We start from the raw sequence: 27,853 nt of genomic DNA, 5'->3' as shown, positions 1-27,853 counted from the left end.
CGTAATATGTAAAATTAAAATAAAAAAGAGATTGAGCAGTTGAAATTCTAAATATAAGAGGGAGAGAGAAAGAGAGAGGCGGCTGTGTATATGAGATGTGAAAAAAAAAAAGAAAAGAGGAATTAGGGTTAGAAAGAGGAAAAGGAGAGGCGACTGTGTGTGAGGTGTGTAAAAAAATAAAATAAAATAAAATAAAAAGAGCGAAAGAGGAATTAGGGTTAGAAAGAGTATAAAAAAGTTGATGCAATATCATTTGATGCAATATTATTCGTTAGATTTTGATCGAGCGGTTGAAATTTTAAATATAAGTGGGCATCTTTATCAATAAGTTAGACTTTGTTTTCAAATTGGGCTAAAAAAAATAAAAGTAATAATCTGTATTATTTGTTTATATTCAAATATAATTATAGATTTTTGGGGAAACTTCAAATACCCCTGTAGTTTCGTACTTTCTCACTTTAGTACCATTTAAAGTGTATCAAGTTAATACCATGTGGTTTCGCACTTTCTCACTTTAGTACCCTATGGTTTCAAGTGTATCAAGTTAGTCAAATTTCAAACCAAACGCGCCCTAAACTTTGTTCTCTATGTATTGCAAAACAAAAATTATTAGTCTAGCAGAAAAGTAATTTTTTGAAACGATTTTATATAAAATTTTTTAGTTGTTTACAAATAATAAATTTTTTGGTTAAATTTTATTTTAAAATTTAAATTCAAACTTTGAATTTGACAAGTTAAAATTTTAAGAATAATTTAAAATTTAATATTGAATTTAAATTATAAATTTGAAATTTTAATTTTTAAAATTTAGCAATTAAAATTAAATTTACATCCCATGATTTTTTACAGCGAGCAACGAGATATGAGTCGGTGAGACACCATTATTCAACAAACTTTTTGGTTTCCTTTAATATCTGAAAGGATACATCTGTATTAAAAATATGACTTGAAAAACTATCGTGTCAAAATTGTAAATTCATCTTTATTTGGTATCCTTTTATTTATGTACAAATGATAAAATATGGGAAAGGGCACAAATTTAGTAATTTTATAATGAAAAGTATGGGACATTCTTTTTCACTAGCATGCGACATTTGCTAAGATATGAAACATATAAGCGCAAAATAATGCTCCACGATAAAATAATACTTACGTTCTTTTTGAAAAAAAATAAATAACAATGATTGTTTCATTATTTTTTTAACATAATATCATAATTTCTACATTTAACTTTTATTGTATTATAATATATTCTTTTTTTTTGGTTAATTTACTAGATCCAACCAAGCCCAATGCGTATGTTGACTATTAATTTTCTAAGATAAATTTCTATGATTTTCGATGATGTTGAGGGCGGCACCCACTAAGGACTACTTGTTTTTACAGTAGTTCTCACGCCCTGTTGTTATCCCGTTTTGCAGAGCCACCGTCTTCGGCTGCTGCTGTTGCTGATCAGGATTGAAGCAAGGGCATTGCGAGTTAAAGCCCTACCAGACAAGCTGAGCTAGAGATGCCCCTACAGCAGGTAGTTGTTTTTTGTTGGAGTTCATGTACATACAGACGTTTAACTCGCCAGTGCGAGTAGTTTTGTATCTTGGATTTGGCGTATGTATATGGAACTCGGTTTGTTTTCTGTTACTGGTTCTTCTAGCAACTCTATACTACTGTTTGTAGTATTGTATGTTTTACAGGAACAGCTATCACTTCGTATATAGGAAAAATTCCTTTGTACACGGCGGATTTGTCGGCGTGCCCGGGGAACGTGTAATCCGGGACGTGACATATCTTCTATCGTCAATCACGTAATATATAAAATTAAATTTATCTCATGTCTACGTATTTTTTCAAATATTTGTTTTCTCAAACATAATATCCGCCAATCACGTAATACTCAAAATTAAATTTTAAATTTATAATGTCTGCCAAAATTTAATACTCGCAAATATGATAATTTAAATTTTAGTTAAATTTATTTTCTCTCTAACGTAGTACTCATCAATCATGTAATACGTAAAATTAAATTTATATCCATCTATGCGTTTTCTCAAATTTTAAATTTATAATACCCACCAAAATTTAATACTCGCAAATATGATAATTTAAATTTTAGCTAAATTTATTTTCTATATAACGTAATACTCGTCAATCACGTAATACAAAAAATTAAATTTATATCCATCTACGCGTTTTCTCAAATATTTTCTTTCTTAAACATAATATCCACCAATCACGTAGTATTCAAAATTAATTTTTAAATTTATAATTAATGCCTGCCAATCTGATAATTTAAATTTTAATTAAATTTATCTCCTATGTAACGTAATATCTGCCAATCATGTAATACGTAAAATTAAATTTATTTTCTTCTCAAATATAATATACACTAATTACATAGTACACAAAATTAAATTTTAAATTTGTAATGCTCGCTAAAATTTAATATCCGCCAATCTAATAATTTAAATTTTAATTCATGATTGTAAATTTTTTACGTAAGATAGTAGATTTAATTTTGACGGGTATTAAAATTTGGCGAGTCATAGAAACGTAGAATATTGCTAAAAAAATTTTAATATCCACCCAATCAAAACTAAATCGTTAATTAAGTATAATTTTTAAATATTTTTAGCAAAATATTCAATATTTAAGTAATGTGCATAGAAGCGTAGAATATTGTTAAAAATTAAATCGTTAATTAATTTATCATGGTGGGTATTAAATTTTGGCAAGTATTAAAAAGATATTGACCAAAGAATAGTGATGCAAGTAGTTCCATATGCTATAAATGAATTTTTGATACATACATATTTCATTGTGTGATTTGATCGACCGCATCGCTTTGCATCAAATACGCGACTTTTGATCGGTATGTAACTCAATTTTTTCAAATATAATATTATTTTCATTCAAATTAAATATTCATATTTTTTCTCAGATATTGTAGGAATGATTGTTCATCAATCACCCTCGTAAACATGAAGTTATCATAATGAATAATAGTAAATGGTTTTTCGGTTTACATGATTCTTAATATTTCAAAATAAGTTTCCGAGTGGGAAACGTTTTAAATTAATAGATATGAATTTATGATGAAAATATGATAAATTGGTGATTGAATAAATGTAAAAATGGTAATGTGATGTGGTGATTGTATGTGTATGGTTATACATTGTGGTTGTATCTTATACTTGTGCGACACCGTCCAAATATAGGAGAGACTCTGTCCGTGTAAACAGTGGACTTCCTGTATTTGTGGCAGATCTGACGTCCTCTGGGATTAAGACTTTAAAAAAAATTTGGGCACTTCCGCATCGATTTTAAAACCAAAAAGAACTCCGGGGCATGACAGATTAAAATAGTATCAGAGCCAAGTTGCAACCATGGCACCACTCACAGATTATTTTGAAAAATAAATTGAACTATTAGTTAGGTTGACCCATGTGAAAACCTACGGTATATAGGCACGCGAGTGTGGAGTTTGGGCTTGAGTCCCGATGTGCGTGTCGAGATTAATAATCTCGAGATGCATGGTTGTTTTCCATACGTGCTACGGTTTTCGTGCAAACTCATGTCTCAGTCGAGAGTGGTGGCGGTGTACCTATATTGACATCGAGTGGCGGAGTGACATTTACCACGTATAGCCACTCCTGTCGGGTGGGGCCTTGAAGGGCTAGGTGATATTTTTTAGTCTAGATGATTGTCTTAGTTGCCAGTGCCTAGGCCACTCTCCCTACATAGGGCACGAGAGTTACTGCAAGCGTCTCTACAGAGACAACACTAAGATCTGTTACGGACGCGACTTCAGTAAGGCTGATAGAGTGTAGCCCAAGGTTTTAATACTGACCGTCTAGGCGATTGCAATGTTGGTGTTGCTTTCTCAGATTTTTGGGTAGGATTGTGATGCACACCCCTCATTTTTGTTTGTTGGTGGAATCGTTGGTGCAGGTCTTTTAACTTTTAACTAGTTCATACGTCAAACTGACGTGTACTAGAATTGGGTAGACACAGTTTTGTTGTCAAGTCTCTATTGATGCATACATCGTATGCGGTTATCCTAATATCTAAATTGGTGTGTTGTAGGATAGTCGGTGGTTTATAGTAGTATTCGTCTTGACTCGAGATACTCTAGGGTATTGTTGGAGTTTTCGGAGCTTTGGTTATAGTTTGATTGTGGTACAGAAATCGGTTAGTGTAAGTGTTGAATCCTCGTTGTAATAAACCACTTTTGGTCAAAGTGACCAAAGCGTGGCGAGACGGATGCTTAGACATGATCCATTTGATATTTCAAAGAGGTTGGACAGATCAAAGTTGAGTTCTAAAAGAGATTAACAAGTTTTAGCATTTCTCAGCGCGAAATGAAGCAGAAGCAATGCCAAACTGCAGTCTGGGCATTTGTTAACCGGTGACACGTCGGGATGGTACCGGTACCAGGCAGACACCCGAGAGGAGCAGCTCTCGGGTTTGGGTGTCTAAGGCTGTTAAACCGGTGACACCCTTGGTGCGTACCGGTACCAAGTCGGCTACCCGAGAAGGTAGCTCTCGGGTTTCGCCTCTACGTAGCTGTTAAACCGGTGACAAGAATCCCACATACCGGTACCAAGTGCAGAAAACTGCAGATTGCAGTAGGTTGCAAATAGCAATTGTTGAGGGGCTTTTATGCAATTGTGACAGCTTATAAAAGGACCCTATCTCTCCCTTTCTTGTTCACAACCAGGGAAATATCCCCTTTACTCTTTTTTTCCCTTTCTCTCTCTAGAAGCTCTCTCTCAAGGGTAGAGGTTAGAGTAAGGGTTGGTGGAGATTGAAGCTTGAAGTAAATTTTCATCTTCTTTATCTTCTTCCTTTGCTTGGGAGAAAGCTTAAGAGGTAAGCTACTTGAAGCTTTAATGGTGGATTTCTAGGGTTAAGTTTTTATACTTTAGAATTGGTCTTGGGTGAACCCTAGGATGCTAGGTAGATGATTATTGCTCGAATCGTGAAGCTATACATCGGATTCTCGCAATAATTATGCTTTAGGGTTCCAAATAGGGGTTTTGTTAGAATGAGATCTAGAGTTGGGATTGATCTCTTTTATACCTAATTGCTAGGTATTCTAACGTGCTGGTGAAGTCGGTTCGGCGATCCGTCGAGCCTGCACGAAGATATTGGGAAAAAGGACTGTTTAAGCTTCGTTTTCGCCTGGAGGGCCGAGGCGACGTCCAAAAATCTTAAAATCAGGTTTCTAACTTCGTGGCATCACCAAGAGGTGAGGGGTGTCATCCCGAAGCAGTTGGACTTCCTTCTATGTCCGAGATGAACGTTGATCATGTTTTTACCTATTGATACTTATGCATTATAGGATGTATGGTATAGTTGCATTTCTATTTCCTTGCATGCTTTCTTAGTAGTGTAGTATTGTAAGCTTGACACATGAATCTAGGGAGGCATGAGGATTGGGTCTTGTGACATAAAATCCTATAGTGATAAGAAAATGGTGAACTTGAACTCGATGATGAAAACGAGGGACATGTAAACTAGTGTATTAGAGTTACTGTGACATGAACGAGTGGCATGTAAACAATGTTGATGACATGACGAGTGGCATGAAACTTAGTGTAGATGAAACACTAGACATGGACTATGATATATAGCATACAACATAGTGTAGTCGAGACAGTTGACATGGACATTGAGATAGTTGAGTTCCCGAGTTTCTATTAGCCCTAGTTGATAGGGTATCCTCAGTTGGCGAGGATTGAATCGTACTCACATGGTCTGTTTTGAGCTTGAGGTGGTCGCTCCACACAAGCAGTGCACTCCGGAGGTGGTCACCTGAGGGGCAGACGTAGTTGTCCCGCAGACGGTCTCGAGTAGGGTAAAGGCGGGGTAGCTTCTCACCCGTGGGATTTGAAATGTGAGTTAGGGAGTAACCTTCGGGCTAACCAAGTAGATTGGGTAATGATCTCATGAGAGATATGCATCTTGAGCATAGTAGATGTTGCATTCATACTTGATGTAGGGACATAGTAGCATGTTAATAGAATACATTGCTATATTCATTCATCACTTTGTTCGTGAGGCATAGTAGTATGTTGCAGCTTCCATTACTATGTAGCAGTTTATTTTCGCATATCTATCTATCTATCTGCTCAGTTTATTTTCGCATATCGATCTATCTATCTGCTTATGCCTGCTTAGATCTAGTGGGAAGATCGGCAGAGTCGGCGGCTGAACCCACTGAAAACTATGGACAATAGTTCTCACCCTACTTTGTTGCAGGTCCGAGTTCGAGCATTCCGGGCGAGGATCGCGAGAAGGGCATAGCGCCCTAGTAGCTAGCAACTTTCCATTTTGTATTAGTGTACCCTTATGTATGTAAGAGGACTTGGGGTTTATGTATTTTGGAGAGTTGTACATGTTGTGAAATGGATATGTAGACTTTGTACATACTTTTTGGGAGATGAAAATGTAGATGTGAACCTAATATTGAATGATTGTAATAGTTAGAACTCTCTCTTGTTTACTTGTGGTATTACTTACTTGTTATCCCACAATGATCATGTATATTGTTTAAGTTATTTAAATGTGAACCTAATGTTGAATGATTGTAATAGTTGGAACTCTCTCTTGTTTACTTGTGGTATTACTTACTTGTTATCGCGCAATGATCATGTATGTTGTTTAAGTTTTTCCTGGGCAACTTGTATGTACATGATCCTGTTGTTTAGCCTTCGGCAGATAGGAAAGGTACTGTCCGTTCGGTGTCTATTCGACGTGCCCGAACAGACCAAATTGGCGGTCGCGCGGCGTGACAGTTAGATAAACTGTTTCTTAAAGCCTCAGTTCGTGCGGTTCGCGGTTTAATGTCGCTAGCAACTATTGGATGTTGAGAGCTAAGAACTCCCAGTGAGTTGGTTTAAGATTGATCTAATTTCGAATGTCGACTTACAAAGTCGATGTTTTGACGATTTTGGTTGTGAACGTTTGGTTCAGTAAAGATGTATCGGATGGCTTGATACTTCGACATGTCGCGCTTCCAACTTGTTGTTAGTAGTGGATCTTCGGGTATTTTGCTTTTCTTTTTATAAGTATATTGACTGCAGATAATATACTGTCGAAAGTTGGGACGAATATCCTTTCCCCGCTTGGAACTTTTGGATTGGGTCGGTGTTTTCTCTTACAAAACAATCTATAAATTGTCTTCCAAGACAATCTATAAATTGTCTTGTGAGAAAGCTTGAGTGATGGTCATCTCTAACCATTTAACGAGCCTTGGGTTATTCCCTAACAGGTTTTGCGCAGTTGATTTATCGTCACTGCAGCTGGTTTTGACTCTGATTTGAGTCTGGGTGATCATTAGCTTTATAGTTGTACCTTTCACAACTAAAAAGTTTGCTTTGCTTTGGTTGATAGTCTCGACCTTTTGCTGGGAGGATAGTGATGGGGAAGAAAGGAGGAATGAAGAGGCAGGTGGTAAAGAAGGAGAACTGGAAGAGGGAGAGAAAGATCTAGCACGGTGGAGGCACGGAAGATAGGAGGGTCGAGCGAAAGAAATAAGAGAGAGAAAGAAAATACAAAATAAAGACATTTTTATTAGTATTTTAAAAATTTGAACCAAATATGTAAATTCTAAAAACTCGGGCGATTTTGTAAGAACTCAAAAATCAATAGATTTTTATTTTTGCAAAAAAAAAAAAGCCTAACTTCTCCCCAAAATATGTAAAATCATTTTACTTGGAAAAAATTTTACATCAAACCAAACAGTGGAAAACTTATTTTCCAAGTAAAATTAGTTTTCCACCCTAAATCAAATATGTAGGCTTTAAAAATTATTTTTATTCTAAATATATTCTAACGTTAATAAAAATAAATATTTTATTTGATAAAAATTTAACTAATATCAATATGAGATCTATATAATAATATTAACTAACAAAAATAATAAACCCACTTAAGAAATAGGCCAAACAAAATTTATAAGCAACAGCATAAACAAAAATCAATTTACTTTTTGTTAGAAGTAAACAATTTTGAAGGAATATATACGTAATATTTTAGAATTTTTGAGAAGGACATTTGAAATTGTCCCAACGGAAAAATACTGACTATGCACTCTGAAGGGTATAAAAATACCGTTGCCACCTCTTTTTCATTCTAATTTTCGGCCTTCAAATTTTTACAATCAAGTCCCTAATTACTATTTATTTAATTAAATTTCATCGATAAAATTATCATGCACTTTGACAGAAAATACAAAGCATCAACCAATAATTGCTATGTCAATACCAAATTAGTACCAAACTTTGCCACAAAACAATCTCTTTCAGGAGTAAACAGCATTTCTAGTAACACAAATTATTAGTTGAAACAAATATCAGAAAACTAATTTCAAAATTGAAAAAGTCTAGCAACCAAAATCAAAAACCGAGTAAAAGTTGGGAACTCCTGGTGCAATTAACCCTTCTAAAAAAAAATCATTACAAAAGAACATTATTCGATTCATAAGAACTGGTAAGCAAATAGTACAATTTTCAAAACATAAAAGCCTTTTAAATTCCATAGAATACATCCAAATTTTAACCGTGAGAACGACGACGGGTTTTACTCCCGCTCTACAGCACTTCTGCAAAAGCTCCAATTAGCATATCAGACACTCAGATTAAAAATAATAAATTTCTATGAGAATTACACTTGTGAACAAATAAACAATGGAAGGAACAAACAATCTTCAGAAACAGAACTTGATATAACATATGAAAGCATCAGAACTGATATTTAATCGATGCACTGAATCCATACATTGACTAACAAAACAACTAACAAACTAACAAAAACAACAAACAAATTCAGAGTCAACAGGAAGCAAAAAGAAAAAAAAAAAAAAAAATCTTCATCCTACAATACCAATCGAAAAACGTTAAAATACCATCGAAAAGCAACTAGTTAAACTTGATAAAACCCTAGAATAAGCGGCGACTATATAATTTAGCCAGTCTAAAGATCTACAGATTGGATTTTTTTCCTTTTCCCGCCATCTATGACTCATTATCTCTCTTTACTGACTGAGATACTGTTACTATCTGATTTTCCTTCAACACTTTGGCTGAGAGAAGACGACGGCGACGGCAATGATCCCTTCATTCTAGGGTTGGTGAGCGGATCTTGGAGATGGGGATGCTGAGAAGGGTGCTGAAGAGGTGGCTGGCGGTTGTTGGCGTTGAGAGTGGATCTGCAGTTGTTGAAGTTGGCGGGCAGTAGGGATCGACTGCATCGCTTGGTTGTGGTGGTAGAATTGTTGGGATGTACCGAATGAGTGTGGAGGCACAAAGTTCATCATCGTTGCTGCGCCTCCATTCGGCATCTGGCCCGTTGCAAGCTTCAGCCGCTGGACCTCATCTCTCAACGCGTCGTTCAGAGCTTCATGTTAACAACAAAAATTAGGTTTTAAAATAATTACTGTTTTTACAAATTGCAGAAATGCTAACCGTCGAGAATTCAACTTATGTGCGGGGGGCTGCTGTGTGTGTGTGGGTGGGGGGAGGGGGGTGGGGGGTGGTGTGGGAGTGCAGGGGATGCAAAATAAGAAAGGGGATATACAAATTTGGTCTTGTAATTTTGACCTGGATTTTGAATTCATCCTTAGTTTCAGCGATAACAATTTGATCCCTGAAGTTTCATCTGTATAATAAGCAGGGAATACTGTCCACAGCGAGAAAAGGTGCCATGTGAGTGACTTTCTTCAAACCGTATATATTTTGGACTCTTGAGGACGAAATAGAAACCAATTCAAATTTTGAGGGTGAAATTGAAATTGAAATCATGGTCAATCTTCAGGCTTAAAAGTGGAAACTGTGGATGAAATTTTAGTTGGGTCAAATTTCTGGGACTAAATTGTTGTAATTGAAATAATGTAGATGCTATTAAAATCTGGTTTCAGTTAGGCAAACATGATCGATCATTCGCAGTGATAAGCCTAAGCGTGACACATGTACAAAGCATAAAGAAGTAACAAAAGATTCTAAATGAAAGTTGCAGCGAGCAATATTTGTCACGGGAAAAAAATCTGAATTTTACTAGTACAAGGATATTATAAAGAATTTGAACTGATATCCTCTCAACTTTCAGCTGATCACGAACAACAGTTCAAACTCCAATTCACGAAAATGTGATATATAAGCAATCTGAAGCATGAAACACGCCATCTATCCCTTATCTCCCTCTTTTTTCAAAAACAATATTCGTATGGATTGCTGATTCCTTTGCTGATTCCTTAAACGCACCTCAATATCATTCAAAAGAAGGATGAATCAACTTGGCTTTTAACACTCACATAACAAATGACCATCCCTTCAAACAGACAGAAATAAAGGATTGGTGCCATGCTATGAAGCGCGGATACTTCAAATTTCATGCCGTACCCGTATTGGATACCGATACGCGCCCGATACGTGTCCGATATAGGAATGAAGTATCCGGCATTTTTAAAAAATAAAAAATATCGAATACGGCTCAGATACGTGAGGGATACGAGGGGATACAGGGGGGATACGACCAGGTTCTTTTTCTAACTAAAATGATCGAAACTTAAAATTTTTTTAAAAGCCCATGACCAAACATATCAGAAACAAGGAAAAGAGTGAGAAAAACGACAATCTCTATTCAGTTTATCATTTCTTCTATCTTTTTGCTCTTAAATGGTAGAAGAAGCTCCTTTTAGTTCTATCTCCACACAGTATTAAGTTATGATTCAGTCCTTTACCGCTTCTCTTTTACTCTCTTTCATCTAATTTGTCAACTTAACATTAAGCAACAAAGGCTATAGAAAATATTATTTTTTTGTTCTCTATTAAATTGTTAGCATATTTTTTTTCATTACTGTTTGAATAATAGAACTAACAAAAACATATATATAAATATATATATATATATATATATATATATATATAGAGAGAGAGAGAGAGAGAGAGAGAGAGAGCTAGTCTCCTATACTCTCGAAAGTACGGTGACCTCCGTACTTGTAAGTTGTTTTCGATCTTGTAGAGTTTCAAATCAACGATCCACACTGTTAAAACTGATTAGGGTATTTAAGTTTTTAGAAATAAATTTTATATTTTTTCGACATAATTTACTTTATGATCAAACCATTTCAAAATTACCAATTTTCAATGGCTACTATAGCGAGTTTTGAGTTTAACGGTGTAAAAGAATCTAAATTTCTTCAAATTTTGATAGAAAATACTTTAAACTATCTAAGATTAAGGTTAACATTCTTGATCTTGAATTTAAAAGTCCTATGCTCAAATTTTAAAGATTATTCAATTTCCACCGTCCATTTTGACATAATTTATTTTACTAAGTAAACGATGTCGAAAAAAATTAAAATTTTATTTCCTAAAAACTTCATATACCCTAGTAATATTTAACGGTGTGGATCGTTAATTTGAGACACCTAAAATCGAAAACAATACTATAGTACCGGAGCTCCGGTCTCTCCTGTACTATAGTATATAGTAGCCTAACATTTATATATATATATATATATTATATATATAGAGAGAAGAGAGAGAGAGAGAGAGAACCATGGCTAGAATACTATTAATAGCACCAAACTATTGGTGCTATTGTAGGTTTCAGCCCTTGGATGAAAAAAGCGTACGCGTTTGGGATCAAGGTTTAAAGTGCCTTGGCACGGGGGCGTGCCGCTGTCTGCCTGCCACAGTACGGCACCGACACGCTTGCGTGCCGACACATGGCACGCTTGCGTGCCGATAGATACGCACGACCTCCTACTGGCACGCTTTGGCACGAATTTTTTTCAATTTTTTTTATTCCAATAAACTCTTATAATATTATTTTGAAATATTTAAATAAATAATTATGACTATTTGATATATATACCTTATTATACTGATCAATTAACATGAATGTGAGTTTTTTGTAAGTAAAGTACAACTATATCTGATGTAAAATAGAAATTAAAATACAATAATAAAATTCACAAGTATAATAATTATTTAAATTTACATCTTTACATAAATGATGACTCCTTAATTCCACATAGATTGTCGCGCTTGATCATATGGCATATTGTCATTTGCTAATACAAGATTTATTTGACAATGTTGATATAAGTATTGCTGGAATTGTGAGAAAGTTATATATTCCCGATATATGTCATTGTATTGTCGGAGATAACCTGCATATGGAACTGGATCGTGGATATAATGGACAACAGTCATCTGTGACATATAGACTGAAGCATCATAAGGATATAGATCGTATGGAGTAGAAGAACCATAATGTGGATATGCATGAGTGGACGAAAATTCGCCATATAAGATTTCACTATGTAATGGGATGGATTAGGATCCACTCTGAGTGCCATAAATTAATGAATCATAATCAAATATCCCTCCATATAGCCACATCGATATAAGGGATGCGATGATTTTGAAGTACTATCAAACTGTGTGTGCAAAGTATCATCCCTTCGTGGAGGTCTAGTTGATATTGCCTCCAAACCTTCTCTCATCTTCCCATAATCTTGTTGTAAGGACCTCCTATCTTTTCGACGGTCATATACCACTCCGGATGTTTGACGTGGTCGAGATCCATGATTAGCATCTTGAGTGGCATGTGTGAAGTTTTGCTCTTCAGTAAATATAAGACCACGGCCACCCCCACTCTCCTGCTGTGTTGGTGGAATGAAGTCGCCACCATCTTCACTACTATCAGTGGTATCATCATCATCACTACATTCATCCTTAGACTGTGGTAATCCAGAATCTGCTGGTGTCGATGTATCACTATCATCATCTTGTGGGAGTGCATCAGCTGCATCTAATGGATTCATCGATGTCATACTTTTTTTACTCTTACCACTTCGGACTGTCGTTGAAGGCCTCTTTGCGGTATAAGACGTTTTCTCCTTTCCAGATTGACTCTAAGTATGACAAGAACAACCATATCCAAGTCCTTGCATAAGACGTCCGAATTCTGCATCAGAGTCACGTGCAAGATTTTGGGATTCTTCGTCCAAAACTGTTTGTTCTTGCACATTACCTTGAGTCCTTCCTATATTCTCGTCAGCCCATCTTTCAACATCACTAATTTCTGCTTCATCAGCAATTATTCTAAATGGTCGTGGTGGATCTCCAGGCTCATCGAGTAATGAGCAAAAGAAATTTAACTTACAAATTTTTATTTAAAATTTGTTTAAAAAATACTTTATTATTAAATTTTTTAGAAAACTTATTAGATCATCAAAAAATAGTAATAAATTAAATGACAAATTAATTAAATAAACATAAGTATCAATTGATTTAATTTAGCTTCTGATTTTATCAATATTTTAAATCTTCTAATGCAAAAATAAAATTTTAAGATTGATGTACCTCCAAGCTTGTTTACTTTGATTCGCCAAAAGTTTCGCGGTGCGAAAAAGTTTGATAACATAATTTGTGTAAAGAAAATAGATGTTTGTAGTGGATCGAATATATCAATAAAAATTAACTCCTATATTTATAAATAAAAAAATTAAATTATAATTTTTTTGACTTACCTAATAAGCAAATCTACGATATGCAACGTCTTTGCCTCCTTTAAATAATTTTAGGAAGATATATCGACACTGAGAAGAAAAAAAAGACAGAGTAGAGGAGAGGATAACCGAGAAAGAGAGGGGGAAGTTGCTTTAAGTAGACGAGGGGGGGAGGGGGAACATGACAAAAAAAAAGCATCCACAGTCAAAAGAAAACCACCAAATGCAAAAAGACAAAAAAAAATAAGCAAAGAGCAAAAGAAAAAAAGAAGCATAAGAAGGAAAAGACGAGGGAGGGAGGGTGATCATGAAAAAAAAAAAGCATCGCTGATTCCCTGGCCTTCGGGTTACCCAAAGGCTAAACCCCCCTCCAATAACAGCCTTCGGGTTACCCAAAGGCCAAACCCCCCTCCAATAAAAAGACAAAACCCAAAAAGCATCCACAGTGCAAAAGAAAATNTTCCCACAAAAAAAAAAAAAAAAAAAAAAAAAAAAAAACCAAAAAGTAAAAGAAAAAAAAAATTTCTCTGCGGCACGGCACAGTGCCGCGGCACCCTCACGCGTGCCGCTTTGTCTCGTGCGGCACGCGCGGGGTACCGCGGCGCACAGGAGTGGTCCGAGACCCCCCCCTGTACCATGCCCCTTTCTTGGGGGTACGATACCGGTGCGGGACGCACGAGACTTTAAACCTTGGTTAGGATGATGTGGGCCCCCTAAGGTTGAGTGAGTTATTAGTTGAATAGTATAATCTAACGGGTGAAAATAGTCAAAGTGTTAAATCTAACGGTGGAAAACTCAGTAGCACCAAGCGCTTGGTGCTATCGATAGTATCCCACATAGACTCTATATATAGAACCAGGCTAGAATACTATCAATAGCACCAAACTATTGGTGCTATTAGGTTTTCGGCCCTTGGGTGAAAAAAGGTATGATTAGGATGATGTGGGCCCCCTAAGGTTGAGTGAGTTATTGGTTGAATAGTATAATTTAATGGGTGAAAATAGTCAAAGTGTTAAATCAAACGGCGGAAAACTCGGTAGCATCAAGCGCTTGGTGCTATCAATAGTATCCCAGACGGACTCTATATATAGAACCAGGCTAGACTACTATCAATAGCACCAAACTATTGGTGCTATTAGGTTTTCGGCCCTTGGATGAAAAAAGGTACAGTTAGGATAATGTGAGCCCCCTAGGGTTGAGTGAGTTCTTGGTTGAATAGTATAATCTAACGGGTGAAAATAGTCAAAGTGTTAAATCTAACGGCGGAAAACTCGGTAGCACCAAGCGCTTGGTGCTATCGATAGTATCCCAGACGGACTATATATATATATATATATATATATATATATATATATATATATATATATATATATATATATATAGAGAGAGAGAGAGAGAGAGAGAGGGAGAGANTTGATACTTTTTGAATTATTATTTCATATAATTGATTTTCTTTTTTTATGAACAGATGTAGAACAATTATACAAGTTAATATCTTTAATATAGTCGAGATATCCTGATTGTTCTAAATATATTATTACATATAATCAACATATATTTAAATATATTTAAAATAATATTTTATTCAAGTATATCCCGCGTATCGTATCCTATAAGTTTTAGGAATTGTTGTATTACCCTATATGTATCGTGTCGTATCCGTATCCCCATATTCGTATCAGTGCAACATAGGTGCCATGTTAAATACATCAAATTGTTTGTGCGTTGTATTTTCAATTAAAAACATGATAAAACAGAGATCAGGCTAAAAGTCCGATGGGTGCCTATGTATTTTCACTTGTAAAAACATGTAGTCTGTGAAAAACAGTAAAGCAACTTAACGTTAATGGGGGAAAAAAGATGAAATTTATCAAGATTGGAATAGAATATTAAATTTGGAAGAAGAATCTTACCGTCCTGCAAGTGAACTTGTTGTTCCATGGTTTGTAGACGCAACTTCAGCTCATTATTTTCAGCAGTCAATCCACTGGTGTCTCTCTGCACGCATAGCAAGACAAATGGACAGAAGGAAATTTCCATCAATGAAAATCCTAAAAACCAACAATTTGTTACTTGAAGAAAACTATTTTCATTCAGTTGGCACAAAAGAGAAGAAAAGATATGATGATCCACAAGATTACTTGCAAAAATGCTGAATATGTTGCACATGTTCCTTTGCATCTCTTAGGAAGTAATGAGGAGTATCCCTCGTGTGGGAAAATGAACCAATAAAATGGTTACAGAACTCATAATTGTTAATAAAATTCTCTCTCTTAGATTTGCCAATACAATTTCTTATAACATAGCTTCTCACAGGACATTTCTTGTTATCCGATTAATTTTGCCCGCTATTAAAATTTATAGGTAATTTAACTGCTTGAAGAAAAGCAATGAAGTTGGCTAAAAGCATTCATCATCAATTTGATCATAAAAGGTTGCTTCCTTAAACAATAGCATCTAACAAAACATAAGAGAGCTGATCAAAGCTTTCAAGCTTTATCATACTGTTCCTATAGAGCAAAAGTGTTCTTTCCTTCAACTGTGTTTTACATTTAAATAATGTACATCGAATTACTTTATAAATGTCAACATATACCTGTAACAATGTCAATTGAACTGACAATGTAGTTGCTTCTGTTTTCAGAGCTTGCACTTTTCATTCGAGTTCAGCAATATAACGCAGTTTCCTCTCCTTCGACCGTGCAGCTGATTGTCTATTGGCCCAAATCCTATCGGACCAACCAGAAAAATATATTAGTAAATCATGTCTTTCAAAAACAATTTGAACAAACTTCTTTTTAAAATCGAAGCGAGAATCTCGGTATTTATAATTGAAGAGCCTAAACTCATACTCGAACATCATTTGCGGAGGGCTTGAGAGAACATTTGTATAACAAAGACAAATATAGCATCCTAGTCTTAAGAATTGGGCCAAAGAACAAATTGAAATATTACTAAATAGGATAAGGAGTAGGTAGCCAATTGGAACTTTCATAGCGTTCGGCTGATTCCTATGAATTTAATCAGAATATGAGTTAATTGGTAGGCAGGCATCCTTCGCTACTGCAAGACAAAATTATACTACTAGCAGCTGTCAGGCCCCAACAGACCTGCCCATACACGAAAGGCTCTATCTACACGAAGCAATAGAAATATTTGTATACAAGAAATAGACACTACAAATAGCAGACATTAGAGCTGATGTAAAACTGTTAAAAAACTAAAACATCGTTCTCCGTATATACGAAATCCCAAAATAGTACATCTCCAACATGATACAAGAAACATCTTACACTGCAGAAATAAAATAGGTAAGCATGTGTTGGCTTAAATGGGCCAGCGTCCTGCCCTGAGGCGGGACGCAATGTTGGGCCGAGTCATGTTCGAAACGGCGTGAGGCTGGACGGGCCGAGTAATGTTTGAAGTGGCGTGAGGCTGGTTGGGCCGAATCACAATCGAGACCCGTGGTTCGCGGACGTTGTGTCTGTACGCTTTAAGTGAATTGGTTGTATATTTCTAACAGCTCGAGCTTTTGGTATTAATAGTTAGCGCCAACAATCCGACAGTATGTACAATGCACTACTCTCAAAACAGGCCGCTCAAGAGAAGGAATCGAATCTATTACTTCGGATAGCAGAAGGCATGTAATAAAAATTAGGAGCCAATTCAATCAAATTAGTGAGTAATGCCGTAGAGAGAACAGAATATGCGTATCAAACATGTTTCCCCTCTTCGGGTCGACAAGGGCGAGGTCGCTGTCGAAGGTGATGTCGTCGGGGAGGCTGAGGAGGATCTCCGACTGCGGCCGGCGGTGCCCGCGATGACGACGACGACGACGGCAGCGAGGGGTCCGCCGTTGGCGCAACCGCCCGACGGCGAGCCGTAGGCGGCGTAGTCGGTCCCAACCCCGCCGCCTTGCACAGGGGAGGTGTCCTTGTTCATCACTACAAACCCTTATAGAGGCCTAATTCCCTTCAAATTAAGCCCTAGATTTTAGCAGGATCTCGAAAATGGAACTATGAAACTGAGATCCAAATCCCACCTACAACAAGAAAAGATGCTCCTTTTTTTGTTTTTCTGCTCCAGGAAACACACAAACCCTTTTAGAATAGCCGTGGGGCTAGCTAAACCGACCCCTATTTAATTTTTAAATTTAAATATAAAATTAAAAAATTAAAATTTTAAAAATTTATAATTAAAAGTTCTATTTTTTAAATTTTAAATCTTAAATTTTAAATTTTTAAATTTTAAATCTTAAATTTTTATTTTTTTTAAACTTAAAATTTGATATTTTATATTTTTAAATTTTAGAAATTTTAAATTTCAAATTTGAGATTTTAAAATTTTAATTTTAATTTTATATTTTTTAAATTTAAGAGTTATATATTTAAATTTAAAATTTTAAAAATAAAGTTTAAAATTTAAAATTCAAATATTCTAAAAGTGGCAATATCATTATTTTCTATTTATAACTACCCACTATTTTTCTTATTTCATTTTATCTATCCAAACGTTATTTTTTTTATTGTCAAAAATAACCAAATTTTTATCCAAATATAAAATTTATCTAATCCCTACTTATCGTTGCACTTATACCTATCCTTGGAATAGACAATTCTTATTTAATTCAAGTTTTAATCAACGAGCCGCCAAATCTAATAAATGTTCAAAAAGTTGGAAACGACTAAAAATGATCTGAAGAAATTATTTTAGTAAAGAATCCAACAAGTACCAGTATAGAGCATTACATTTAAAAAAAAAGAATAAAAAGATTTTAGAGAAACCTATTAATCCGTCGGAGGAGGAAGCAATATTATAGTGCCTCCCCGATGAATATCTAAAACCAGATTAAAGAGAAAAAAAAAAGAACATAATATTTTTATGTGGAAGAGTCTGTATATTAATTATCTCTAAACTGAAGTAACTTTACAAGAGCCAGTAGGGTCTCTATTTACAGCCTACAGGCTTATAAGAAGATAAGAACAAAATACCCTCTAGCTGTATAAATTTGCAAACCTCTGGCTCTTATGTTACTTGTCGGATCATTAATTGTTTAAAAATTGTACCATTTGGCGAATTATGCTATTATCCTATCGACAGTGCAAAACGCTTGGCTCTATTGAGTTTTCGGTCATTGGATGAAAGGATTTGCGGTTAGGATGATAGTGGTCCCCTAAAGTTTAGTGTGTGTTTGATTGAATGGTATAATCTAACGGGTGGAAATGATCAAATGATAGATCTAACGGCAGAAAACTCGATAGTATTAAACGCTTGGTCCTATATAGTATAGTAGACAGGACTCCTATTTGGCTATATATTATACTATTAGACAGTATATTACACTAGTTTATAATTAATTTTTGCACTTATCAAATAGTGTAATATTTTTATTCTTTTTAAGGGAGAAAAACTAAAAATAAAAATAAAAGCAGGAAGTGGACATCGACGTCCTCTTCCGCTCCTTTCTCCTTCTTCCTATACTTTCACTTCCTCCTTCGTGGCCAGACATTATCGTTGTCACATTCGTCCTTTTCCATGGTTCCTCTTCATGAGTGTCGGGTGCCATTAATGTTAGCGGCGCCGCCGTCGCCAACAAATGCTCCTAGCCCCTGGACCCCATTATTGCCTCCACAGCCGTCGCCAACAAGTTAGTGATGATGCTTGATTTTGAATTTATATATATTATTTTAAAATAATTATACCATAATTTATTCTACATTTTATTGTAATAAAATAAAAGTGAAAGAAATGAATTAGAGTGGCTTAAAGATAAGAAAAGAGCGATACTAAATAGCTACAATGCTTGAATACTCTACACTCCTGGTACACTCGCTAATATGGTTAATTTTAATAGGTATCCTCACTCGAATATAGAGATTTTAATTCTCAGTCAATTTTCTGTAATACCCGTTTGTCCCTTTTATCTTTAGGAGCATTGTTCTAGAAAATGCATTTATTTCCTATGAAACTATGCAGTGTAATTTTATTGTAGTCTAAAATAAAATTTTTGTACTTCTTTTCAAAAAATTAAAAACTTTTAATATAAAAATATAAAATAATATTTCATAATAAATTAAAATTTTAAAAAATAAATTAGCTATGTTAGATTAAGATATACTGAATATTATCTCATTTTTCAAATATCGGTAGCGGTCCAATCCATTTGCTTTTTTTCTTTTTATTTTTATTTTTATTTTTTTGGAACTCTCACTTTGACATAATTAAATACCCTTTTGTTAAAAAGAGGATAAATTGCACTGTTACCCCTTGAATGCTCGGCGAAATTTCACTTTACCCCCCGAACTCCTAAATGGACATATAACACTCTAAATTCTAATATTTTATTTATGTTACTTCTACCGTCAATTTTTTATCAAGCTCCGTTAATCGGAAACTGACGGAAGGGGTAACACGAATGGAATATTAGAGTTTAGAGTATTAGATGTCCATTTTTAGGAGTTTGGAGGGTAAAATGAAATTCAGTCAAAAGTTCAGAGGGTAACAGTGCAATTTATCCTTGAAATAAAATAAAACTCAAGTGGCTTAACATTTTTTTCATTTATTTTTTTTTCCACCAATCTAAATAAATGTAAATTTTTTTCCTTTCAACCAAACAAATTTTTTTTACAAATGGAATATAATAAAATGTAAAAAAAATTTCTCAAAATTTTTTTTCGAAGAAAAATATTTTTACGATTCTTTTTAATTATTTATCTGAGAGTGTTATATTTATATTAGCATGAGTATTATAAGTTTATATTTAAATATAAAATTTTATATATTTTTTTTATGTCCACCCGCTGCAAAAAGCGGGATCTTTTACTAGTGTTTATAATTCTACAACACTTTATGAGTTGTAGACTTAGCCTTTTTCATTTTTTTATGCATAAAATTATACCATTCAAACACTTCAAAAACTTATTTTCAGCCACAAAACTACTTTAAATTTTATTTATATATATGGAACCAAACACCACATTGTAAATTATAAAACCCTAAAGTATCTAATAGATTATTTTAACACCTAAAGGAGGGTAAAATAAGTGTAAAGACCAAAAACAACCAATCTTGATGCAAATAAAAACAAATATGAATAAATAAATAATACATTGAGATTTAATGTGGAAAAATCTCCAAATAGGAATGAAAATTGACCGGACTAATTAATCATGCGAAAATAAACCACTAAAAGAAAATTATAAGGTGATTACAGACTCTAATGAACTTAATCTCTCTTGTCTTACTCTGGATCTCGCGCTCCATCTGCGGCTGGTCCACACCTACGTTTGAGTGCATAAACGCTATGTTTCGAATTCACAAAACGCCCCCCATTTTGAATCCACAATGTTTACTTGAGTCCATAAGCGCACTTTGTTCGGAGCAAGATTAACAAGGTTAGTATTGATTCCTTACTCAGAGAATCATAAGAATCGTAGAAAATATCTCTAAACAATTATAAGATCAATTCTCTATGTAAAAGAGAAAATAGAGTTCTAATAATTGATTCGGAAGAATCGACCGTTTCAAGCGCAAGTGGCAAAGGATTTGATGGTTGGCACCCGAGGTCCCAAGTTTGAATTCTAGTTGATTCATATTTCCAGCTAAGTTTATTTCTAAATGAAATAAACGAAGCGGGTAGTATGCTACGTATCTCTAAAAAATAAATGATTCAGAAGAAACCTATTCTCTATTATGATACCTATCTCTAAAAAAAAAGATTCGGAAGAAACCTATTCTCTATTATGAGTAAATCTATCAAATCCATATTTCAGAAGAACCCTCATAACTTTTCGTTTTTTAAAAAATATATATAAATTGTATTAAAAGTCAAATTTTCAATATGAAAAGTTGTAGTTGATTGGAAATTTGAATTTTGGATATGAAGTCCGAACTTTTAAGTTTGGAAAACTTCACAGTCCAAACTCTGAAAAAAGGCCTGGATTTGTAGTTGTGTACTTTTAGGATTTGTTATTACAAGTGATTTGACGCGTCGTGTGGGCAGGGCTTTACGCACATACGGCAGGTCCATTGGCGTAACCGGAGACTTCCTGTGAGACCCCAGATTGTCCTATATATGAGATATAATAGGGCTAAACTCTTAACCCGGCTTAAATATTTTGGGTGGTGGCAAGGCCCAAGAGGTTAAGAGAGTTAAGCGTGCTAGGACGGGAGTAGTCCTAGGATGGGTGACCTCCTGGGAAGTTAGGGCGTCACAGATGGTATCAGAGCCAATTACCAGCCGGAAGTGTGAAATGAGTCTCGGCTGAGCTAGGGTCTAGATGACGGGATAGCGAGATGAGTCTCACATCGCCTGATACTTGTGAGTCTGAGCTTGACGAGGACGTCAGGGCTTAAAGGAGGGGAGATTGTGAGACCCCAGATAGTCCTTTATATGAGATATAATAGGACTAAATTCTTAACCCGGCTTAAACATTTTGGGTGGTGGCAAGGCCCAAGAGGTTAAGAGAGTTAAGCGTGCTAGGACGTGAGTAGTCCTAGGATAGGTGACCCCGTGGAAAGTTGGGGCGTCACACTTCCGTTGTAGTACAAGGCATAACATAGGCGCAACAGATATCAAAATTAAAAGTTTGATGATCAAATTGAAATTTACATATCTAGATCTCCTTTTTTATATTTAGCCCCCTCAAAAGATTTTATTTTTCAAATGATTCCATCAAAAGTATAAATATAAAAATAACCATAAATTATACAGTTAGGCGACGTGAAAAATATTTTAAGTAAATACGATAATTCATTCACGTTGTTTAAAATACTGTAATTTTTTTACTAGATGAATGAATCGCCGTGTTCTAAATACAATGAATGTAATATTTTGTTATTTAAAATATTTCTCACTAAATCGTACGTGACCTGTACATTTATTACAAATATATGTAAATGATTTCTGCATTTGTAATTTTGATAGTATCATTTATAAAATAAGATTTTTCTCAGGGTGCTAAATGCGAAAAAGAGGTCTCCTATACTATACGCATGAAGCCATGTTCCCATTCTTGCTCTCTCTCTCTCTCTCTCTCTCTCTCTCCTCAGAGGAGATCGAGAAGAGTCGTTCATGCGCTTCTTCTTCTTCTTCTTCTTCTTCGGTCCACAGCTCCTTTGCGCCGTACAAAACCGCGGATTTTGGTAGCTTCTTGGGGACGCAGATCGCTGCATTTCTAGGGTTTCGCTCCTCCACCGCTTAACCCAATTGTGTGTTGTTACGAATCGGAGGAAAAGGAGCTCCCTTTGGTTCGATTCTTCTCTATCTCAATCCCTAAATCCCTTTCGATTTTCCCTTTTTTTTGCATTTTTTTCTTGGTTTTTTAGCTTGGGTTTTGATCTCGTCGACATTTGCTTGATTTTGCTGGAAAAAACCCATCTTTCGTTGATTCCCCCCCTCATTTGCTAGGGTTTGTGCGTTTCCTAGAAAAAAAAAAAGAGCATCTTTTCTTGTTGTTAGTGGGATTTGGATCTCAGTTTCATAGTTTTGTTTTTGAGATCCTGCTAGAATTTGGTGCTGTGAAGGGAATTAGGCCTCTAGGGTTTGTAATGATGAACAAGGACAAGTCCCCTGTGCAAGGCGGCGGAGCTGGGGCCCACTACGCTGCCTACGGCTCGCCATCGGGCGGTTTCGCGCCAATGGCGGATCCCTCGCCGCCGTCGTCGTCGTCGTCGGCCCACGCAGGCCACGACGAGGCCGGGCGGTATAGCCACGATATCAGCCGGATGCCCGATTTCCCCCCGAGGAACCGCGGGCACCGCAGGGCGCAGTCGGAGATCCTCAGCCTCCCCGATGACATCACTTTCGACAGCGACCTCGGGTTCGTCGGCTCCCACGACGGGCCCTCGCTGTCGGACGAGAACGATGACGAGCTCTTCTCCATGTTCATTGATGTCGAGAAGTTGAACTTTGCCACCTCGGAGGGCGAGTCGTCGGGAAATGTGGTAGCTCCTCATCTTCCTACTACTACTGCCGCCGCCGCAAGTGGTGCTGTTGCCGCTTGGCCTTCAGAAGCCGAGAGCTCGGCTGCGGGTTCGAGAGAAAGACCGCGGCCGAGGCACCAGCACAGCCAGTCCATGGATGGGTCCACTTCGATTAAGCCCGAGTTGTTGGGGTCGAGCGGGGAAGGGCCGTTGCTGCCAGACGCGAAGAAGGCCATGTCTGCCGCAAAGCTCGCCGACCTCGCCCTTGTCGACCCGAAGAGGGCAAAAAGGTTTGATTCACAAATTCTCTTCTCTCTACGGCATTACTTACTAATTTGATTGAATTGGCTTCTAATTTTTATTACATGCTTTCTGCTATCTGAAGTAATAGATTCAATTCCTTCTCTTGTTGAATCTTCTCGTGATACCTACCGATCGACTCATCTTCTGATTAAATACATAGGATTCAGCCGAACATTTATGAAAGTTCGAATTTGCGACATATTCCTTATCCTTTTTAGTAATATTTCAATTTGTTCTTTGGCCCAATTTTTTAGGAGTAGGGTGTTATATTTGTCTTTGCTATATAAATAGACTCTCAAGCCCTACGCAAATGATGTTCAAGTGTGAGTTAAGGCTCTTCAAATTATAAATACTGAGATTCTCTCTTCGATCTTAAAAGAAGGTTGTTCTAAATTGTTTTGGAAAGACATGATTTACTTACTAATATATGTTTCTGTTTGATCTGATAGGATTTGGGCCAATAGACAATCAGCTGCACGATCGAAGGAGAGGAAACTGCGTTATATTGCGGAACTCGAACGAAAAGTGCAAGCTCTGCAAACAGAAGCAACTACATTGTCAGCTCAGTTGACATTGTTACAGGTATATATTGACATTTATAAAGTAACTTGACGTGCATTATTTAAATGTAAAACACGATTGAAGGGAAGAACACTATTATGTGCTGTAGGAACTGTGAGACCCCAGATATTCCTATATATAACATATAATAGGGCTAATATTATAAACCCGGATTAAGCATTTTGGTCGATGGCTAGGCCCAAGAGGTTAAGAGAGTTAAGCGGGTTAGGACGGGAGTAGTCCTAGGATGGGTGATCCCCTGGGAAGCAGGGCGTCACAGTTGGTATTAGAGCCAATTACCACCCGGAAGTGTGAGATGAGTCTCGGCTGAGCCAGGATTGGAATGACAAGTCTAGCAAGATGAGTCTCACATCGCCTGGTACTTGTGAGTCTGAGCCTGACGAGGACGTCAGGGCTTAAATGAGGGGAGAATGTGAGACCCAGATAGTCCTATATATAAGATATAATTGGGCTAAAAGTGGTGGTTAGGCCCAAGATATTAAGAGAATTAAGCATGCTAGGACGGAAGTAGTCCTAGAATGGGTGACCCCGTGGGAAGTTGAGGTATCACGGGAACAATGGGATAAAGCTTGAAAGCTTTGATAAGCTGCTCTCTTATGTTTTGATAGATGCTATTTTTTTAAAGAAGCAGCTTTTTTTTTATGATCAAATTGACAATGAATGCTATTTAGCCAACTTCACTGCTTTTCTTCAAATAGTTAATTACCTATAAATTTTAATAGCGGGCAAACTTAATCGGATAACAAGAAATGTCATTTGAGAGACCATGTTATAAGGAATTGTATCATCAAATCTAAGAGAGAATTTTCTCAACAATTATCAGTTATGTTACCATTTTATTGGTTCATTTTCCCGCATGAAGGATACTCCTATTATACTTCCTAACAGATGCAAAGGAGCTTGTGCAACTTATTCAACATTTTTTCAATCTTGTAGACCATCATGTCTTTTCTCCTATTCTTTTTTTTTCCTCTCCACTTTTGTGCCAACCAAATGAAAATAGTTTTCTTCAAGGGACAAATTGTTGGTTTAGGATTTTCATTGATGGGAATTTCCTTCTGTCCATTTGCCTTGCTATGCATACAGAGAGACACCACTGGGTTGACTGCTGAAAATAACGAGCTGAAGTTGCGTCTACAAACCATGGAACAACAGGTTCACTTGCAGGATGGTAAGATTCTTCTTCCAAATTTGATAAATTTCATTTTTTTTCCCGTTAATGTTAACGTTGGTTTACTATTTTCAGAGACTACATGTTTTTACAAGTGAAAATACATAGGCACCCGTTGGACTTTAAGCCCAATCTCTGTCTTGTTATGTTTTGAATTGAAGACACAATGCACGAACAATTTGATGTGTTTAATATGGCACGTATCCTTTATTTCTGTTTGTTTGAAGAGATGGTCATTTGTCATGTGAGTATTACAAGCCAAGTTAATTTATCCTTCTTCTTTTGAATGATATTGAGCGGCATTTAAGTAATCGGCAATCAGTAAGAATGTTGATTTTGAAAATAGAGGGAAATAAGGGATGGATGGCGCATTTCATGCTTCAGATTGTTTACATATTACACTTTTGTGAATTGGAGTTTGAACTGTTACTCGTGATCAGCCGAAAGTTGAGAGGGTATCAGTTTATATTATTTCTAATATTCTTGTGCTAGTAAAATTCAGATTTTTCGATTGACAAATATTGCTCACTGCGATTTTCACTTAGAATCTGATGTTACTTCTTTATGCTTTGTACGTGTCTCACACTTGTGCTTATCACCGTGAATGATCGATCATGTTTGCCTAACATGTTGTCCAGTCAAACTTATGAAGCAATAGACTCAAACCAGATTTTAATTTCATCCGCATTATTCCAATTATAACAATTTAGTCCCCGAAATTTGACCCAACTAAAATTTCATCCGCAGTTTCCAATTTTAAGCCTGAAGATTGACCATGATGTCAAGTCAAAATTTGACTTGGTTTCAATTTCGTCTTCAAGAGTCCAGGTTTTACAAAGTCTAACAAAGTTACCCGCATGGCACCTTTTCTTGCCGCAGACAGTATGCACTACTTAATTATACAGATGAAACTTCAGGGATCAAACTGTTATTGCTGAAACTGTAAGGATGAATTTAAAATCCCGGTCAAACTTCAGGGCCATATTTGTATTATCCCCTTTCTTATTTTGCATCTCTCTCCCCCCACTGCAGCCCCCCTGCGTGCATAAGTTGAATCCTTGGCAGTTAGCATTTGTGCAATTTCTAACAAAAGTAATTATTTTAAAAACTAATTTTTGTTGTTAACATGAAGCTCTGAACGACGCCTTGAGAGATGAGGTCCAGCGCCTGAAGCATGCAACGGGCCAGATGCCGAATGGAGGAGCCGCAGCAATGATGAACTTCGCGCCTCCGCACTCGTTCGGCACATCCCAACAATTCTACCACCACAACCAAGCGATGCAGTCGATCCTCACTGCCCGCCAACTTCAACAACTGCAGATCCACTCTCAACACCAGCAACCGCCACCTCTTCAGCACCCTCCTCAGCATCTCCATCTCCAAGATCCGCTCGCCAACCCTAGAATGAAGGGATCGTCGTCGTCGTCATCGTCTTCTCTCAGCCAAAGGGCTGAAGGAAAATCAGATAGTAACAGCACCTAAATCAGTAAAGAAAGGTAATGAGTCATAGATGGCGGGAAAAAGGAAAAATATTCCAATCTGTAGATCTTTGGACCGGTTAAATTATATAGGCGCCACTAATTCTAGGGTTTTATCATGTTTAATTAGTTGTTTTTTGACGGTATTTTCGCGTTTTTCGATCGGCATCGTAGTTTTGTTTCCTTTTAACTCTGAATTTGTTTGTTGTTTTCATTAGTTGTTAGCTGTTTTGTAGTCAATGTATGGACTCGTACGTCGATTAAATATCAGTGCTGATGCTTTCATGTTGTTGTTATTGAGTTCTGTTTCTGAAGATTGTTTGTTCCTTCCATTGTTTATTTGCTCACAAGTGTAATTCTCATAATAGAAATTTATTGTTTTTAATCTGAGTGTCTGATATGCTAATCGGAGCTTTAGCAGAAGTGCGGTAGAGCGGGAGTAAAACCCGTCGACGTTCTCAATGTTAAAATTTGGATGTATTCTATGGTATTTAAAAGGCTTTTATGTTTTGAAAATTGTACTATTTGCTTACCACTTCTTATGAATCGAATAATGTTCTTTTGTAATGATTTTTTTTTAGAAGGGTTAATTGCTCCAGGAGTTCCCAACTTTTACTGCGTTTTTAATTTTGGTTGCTAGACTATTTTAATTTTGAAATTTGTTTCTGATATTTGTTTCAATTATTAGTTTGTGTTACTAGAAATGCTTTTACTCTTAGGGCTTGTTTGGTTCTAGGGTGGAATTGGAATGGATAATGAAATGAGAATGAATTGGAATGGTAATTGGAATGGCCCGCTCTCCCAAGACGTTTGGTTTATTTGTGGATTGAGAATTGGAATGAGTTTTTCACATTTTATTATTTGGTTCGTATAAAC

General features: G+C 36.1%; 1 protein-coding gene and 1 pseudogene across 1 annotated transcript; one reads left to right on the top strand and one right to left on the bottom strand.

Annotated features, from left to right (window-relative positions):
* Positions 8,727-19,056, bottom strand: LOC109723673 (annotated as a pseudogene).
* Positions 22,526-27,277, top strand: LOC109716940 (transcription factor RF2a-like). Its single transcript, XM_020242569.1, has 4 exons — positions 22,526-23,733; positions 24,196-24,328; positions 25,415-25,499; positions 26,632-27,277. Exons 1-4 carry the CDS (start codon positions 23,069-23,071, stop codon positions 26,979-26,981), a joined length of 1,233 nt encoding a protein of 410 aa, XP_020098158.1. The 5' UTR covers positions 22,526-23,068; the 3' UTR covers positions 26,982-27,277.

The sequence above is a fragment of the Ananas comosus genome, linkage group 1 (assembly GCF_001540865.1).
Source record: "Ananas comosus cultivar F153 linkage group 1, ASM154086v1, whole genome shotgun sequence".
Taxonomy (NCBI): Eukaryota; Viridiplantae; Streptophyta; class Magnoliopsida; order Poales; family Bromeliaceae; genus Ananas; species Ananas comosus.
The sequence above is the reverse complement of the archived record's forward strand: the minus strand, read 5'-3'. Positions and strand labels throughout refer to the sequence as shown.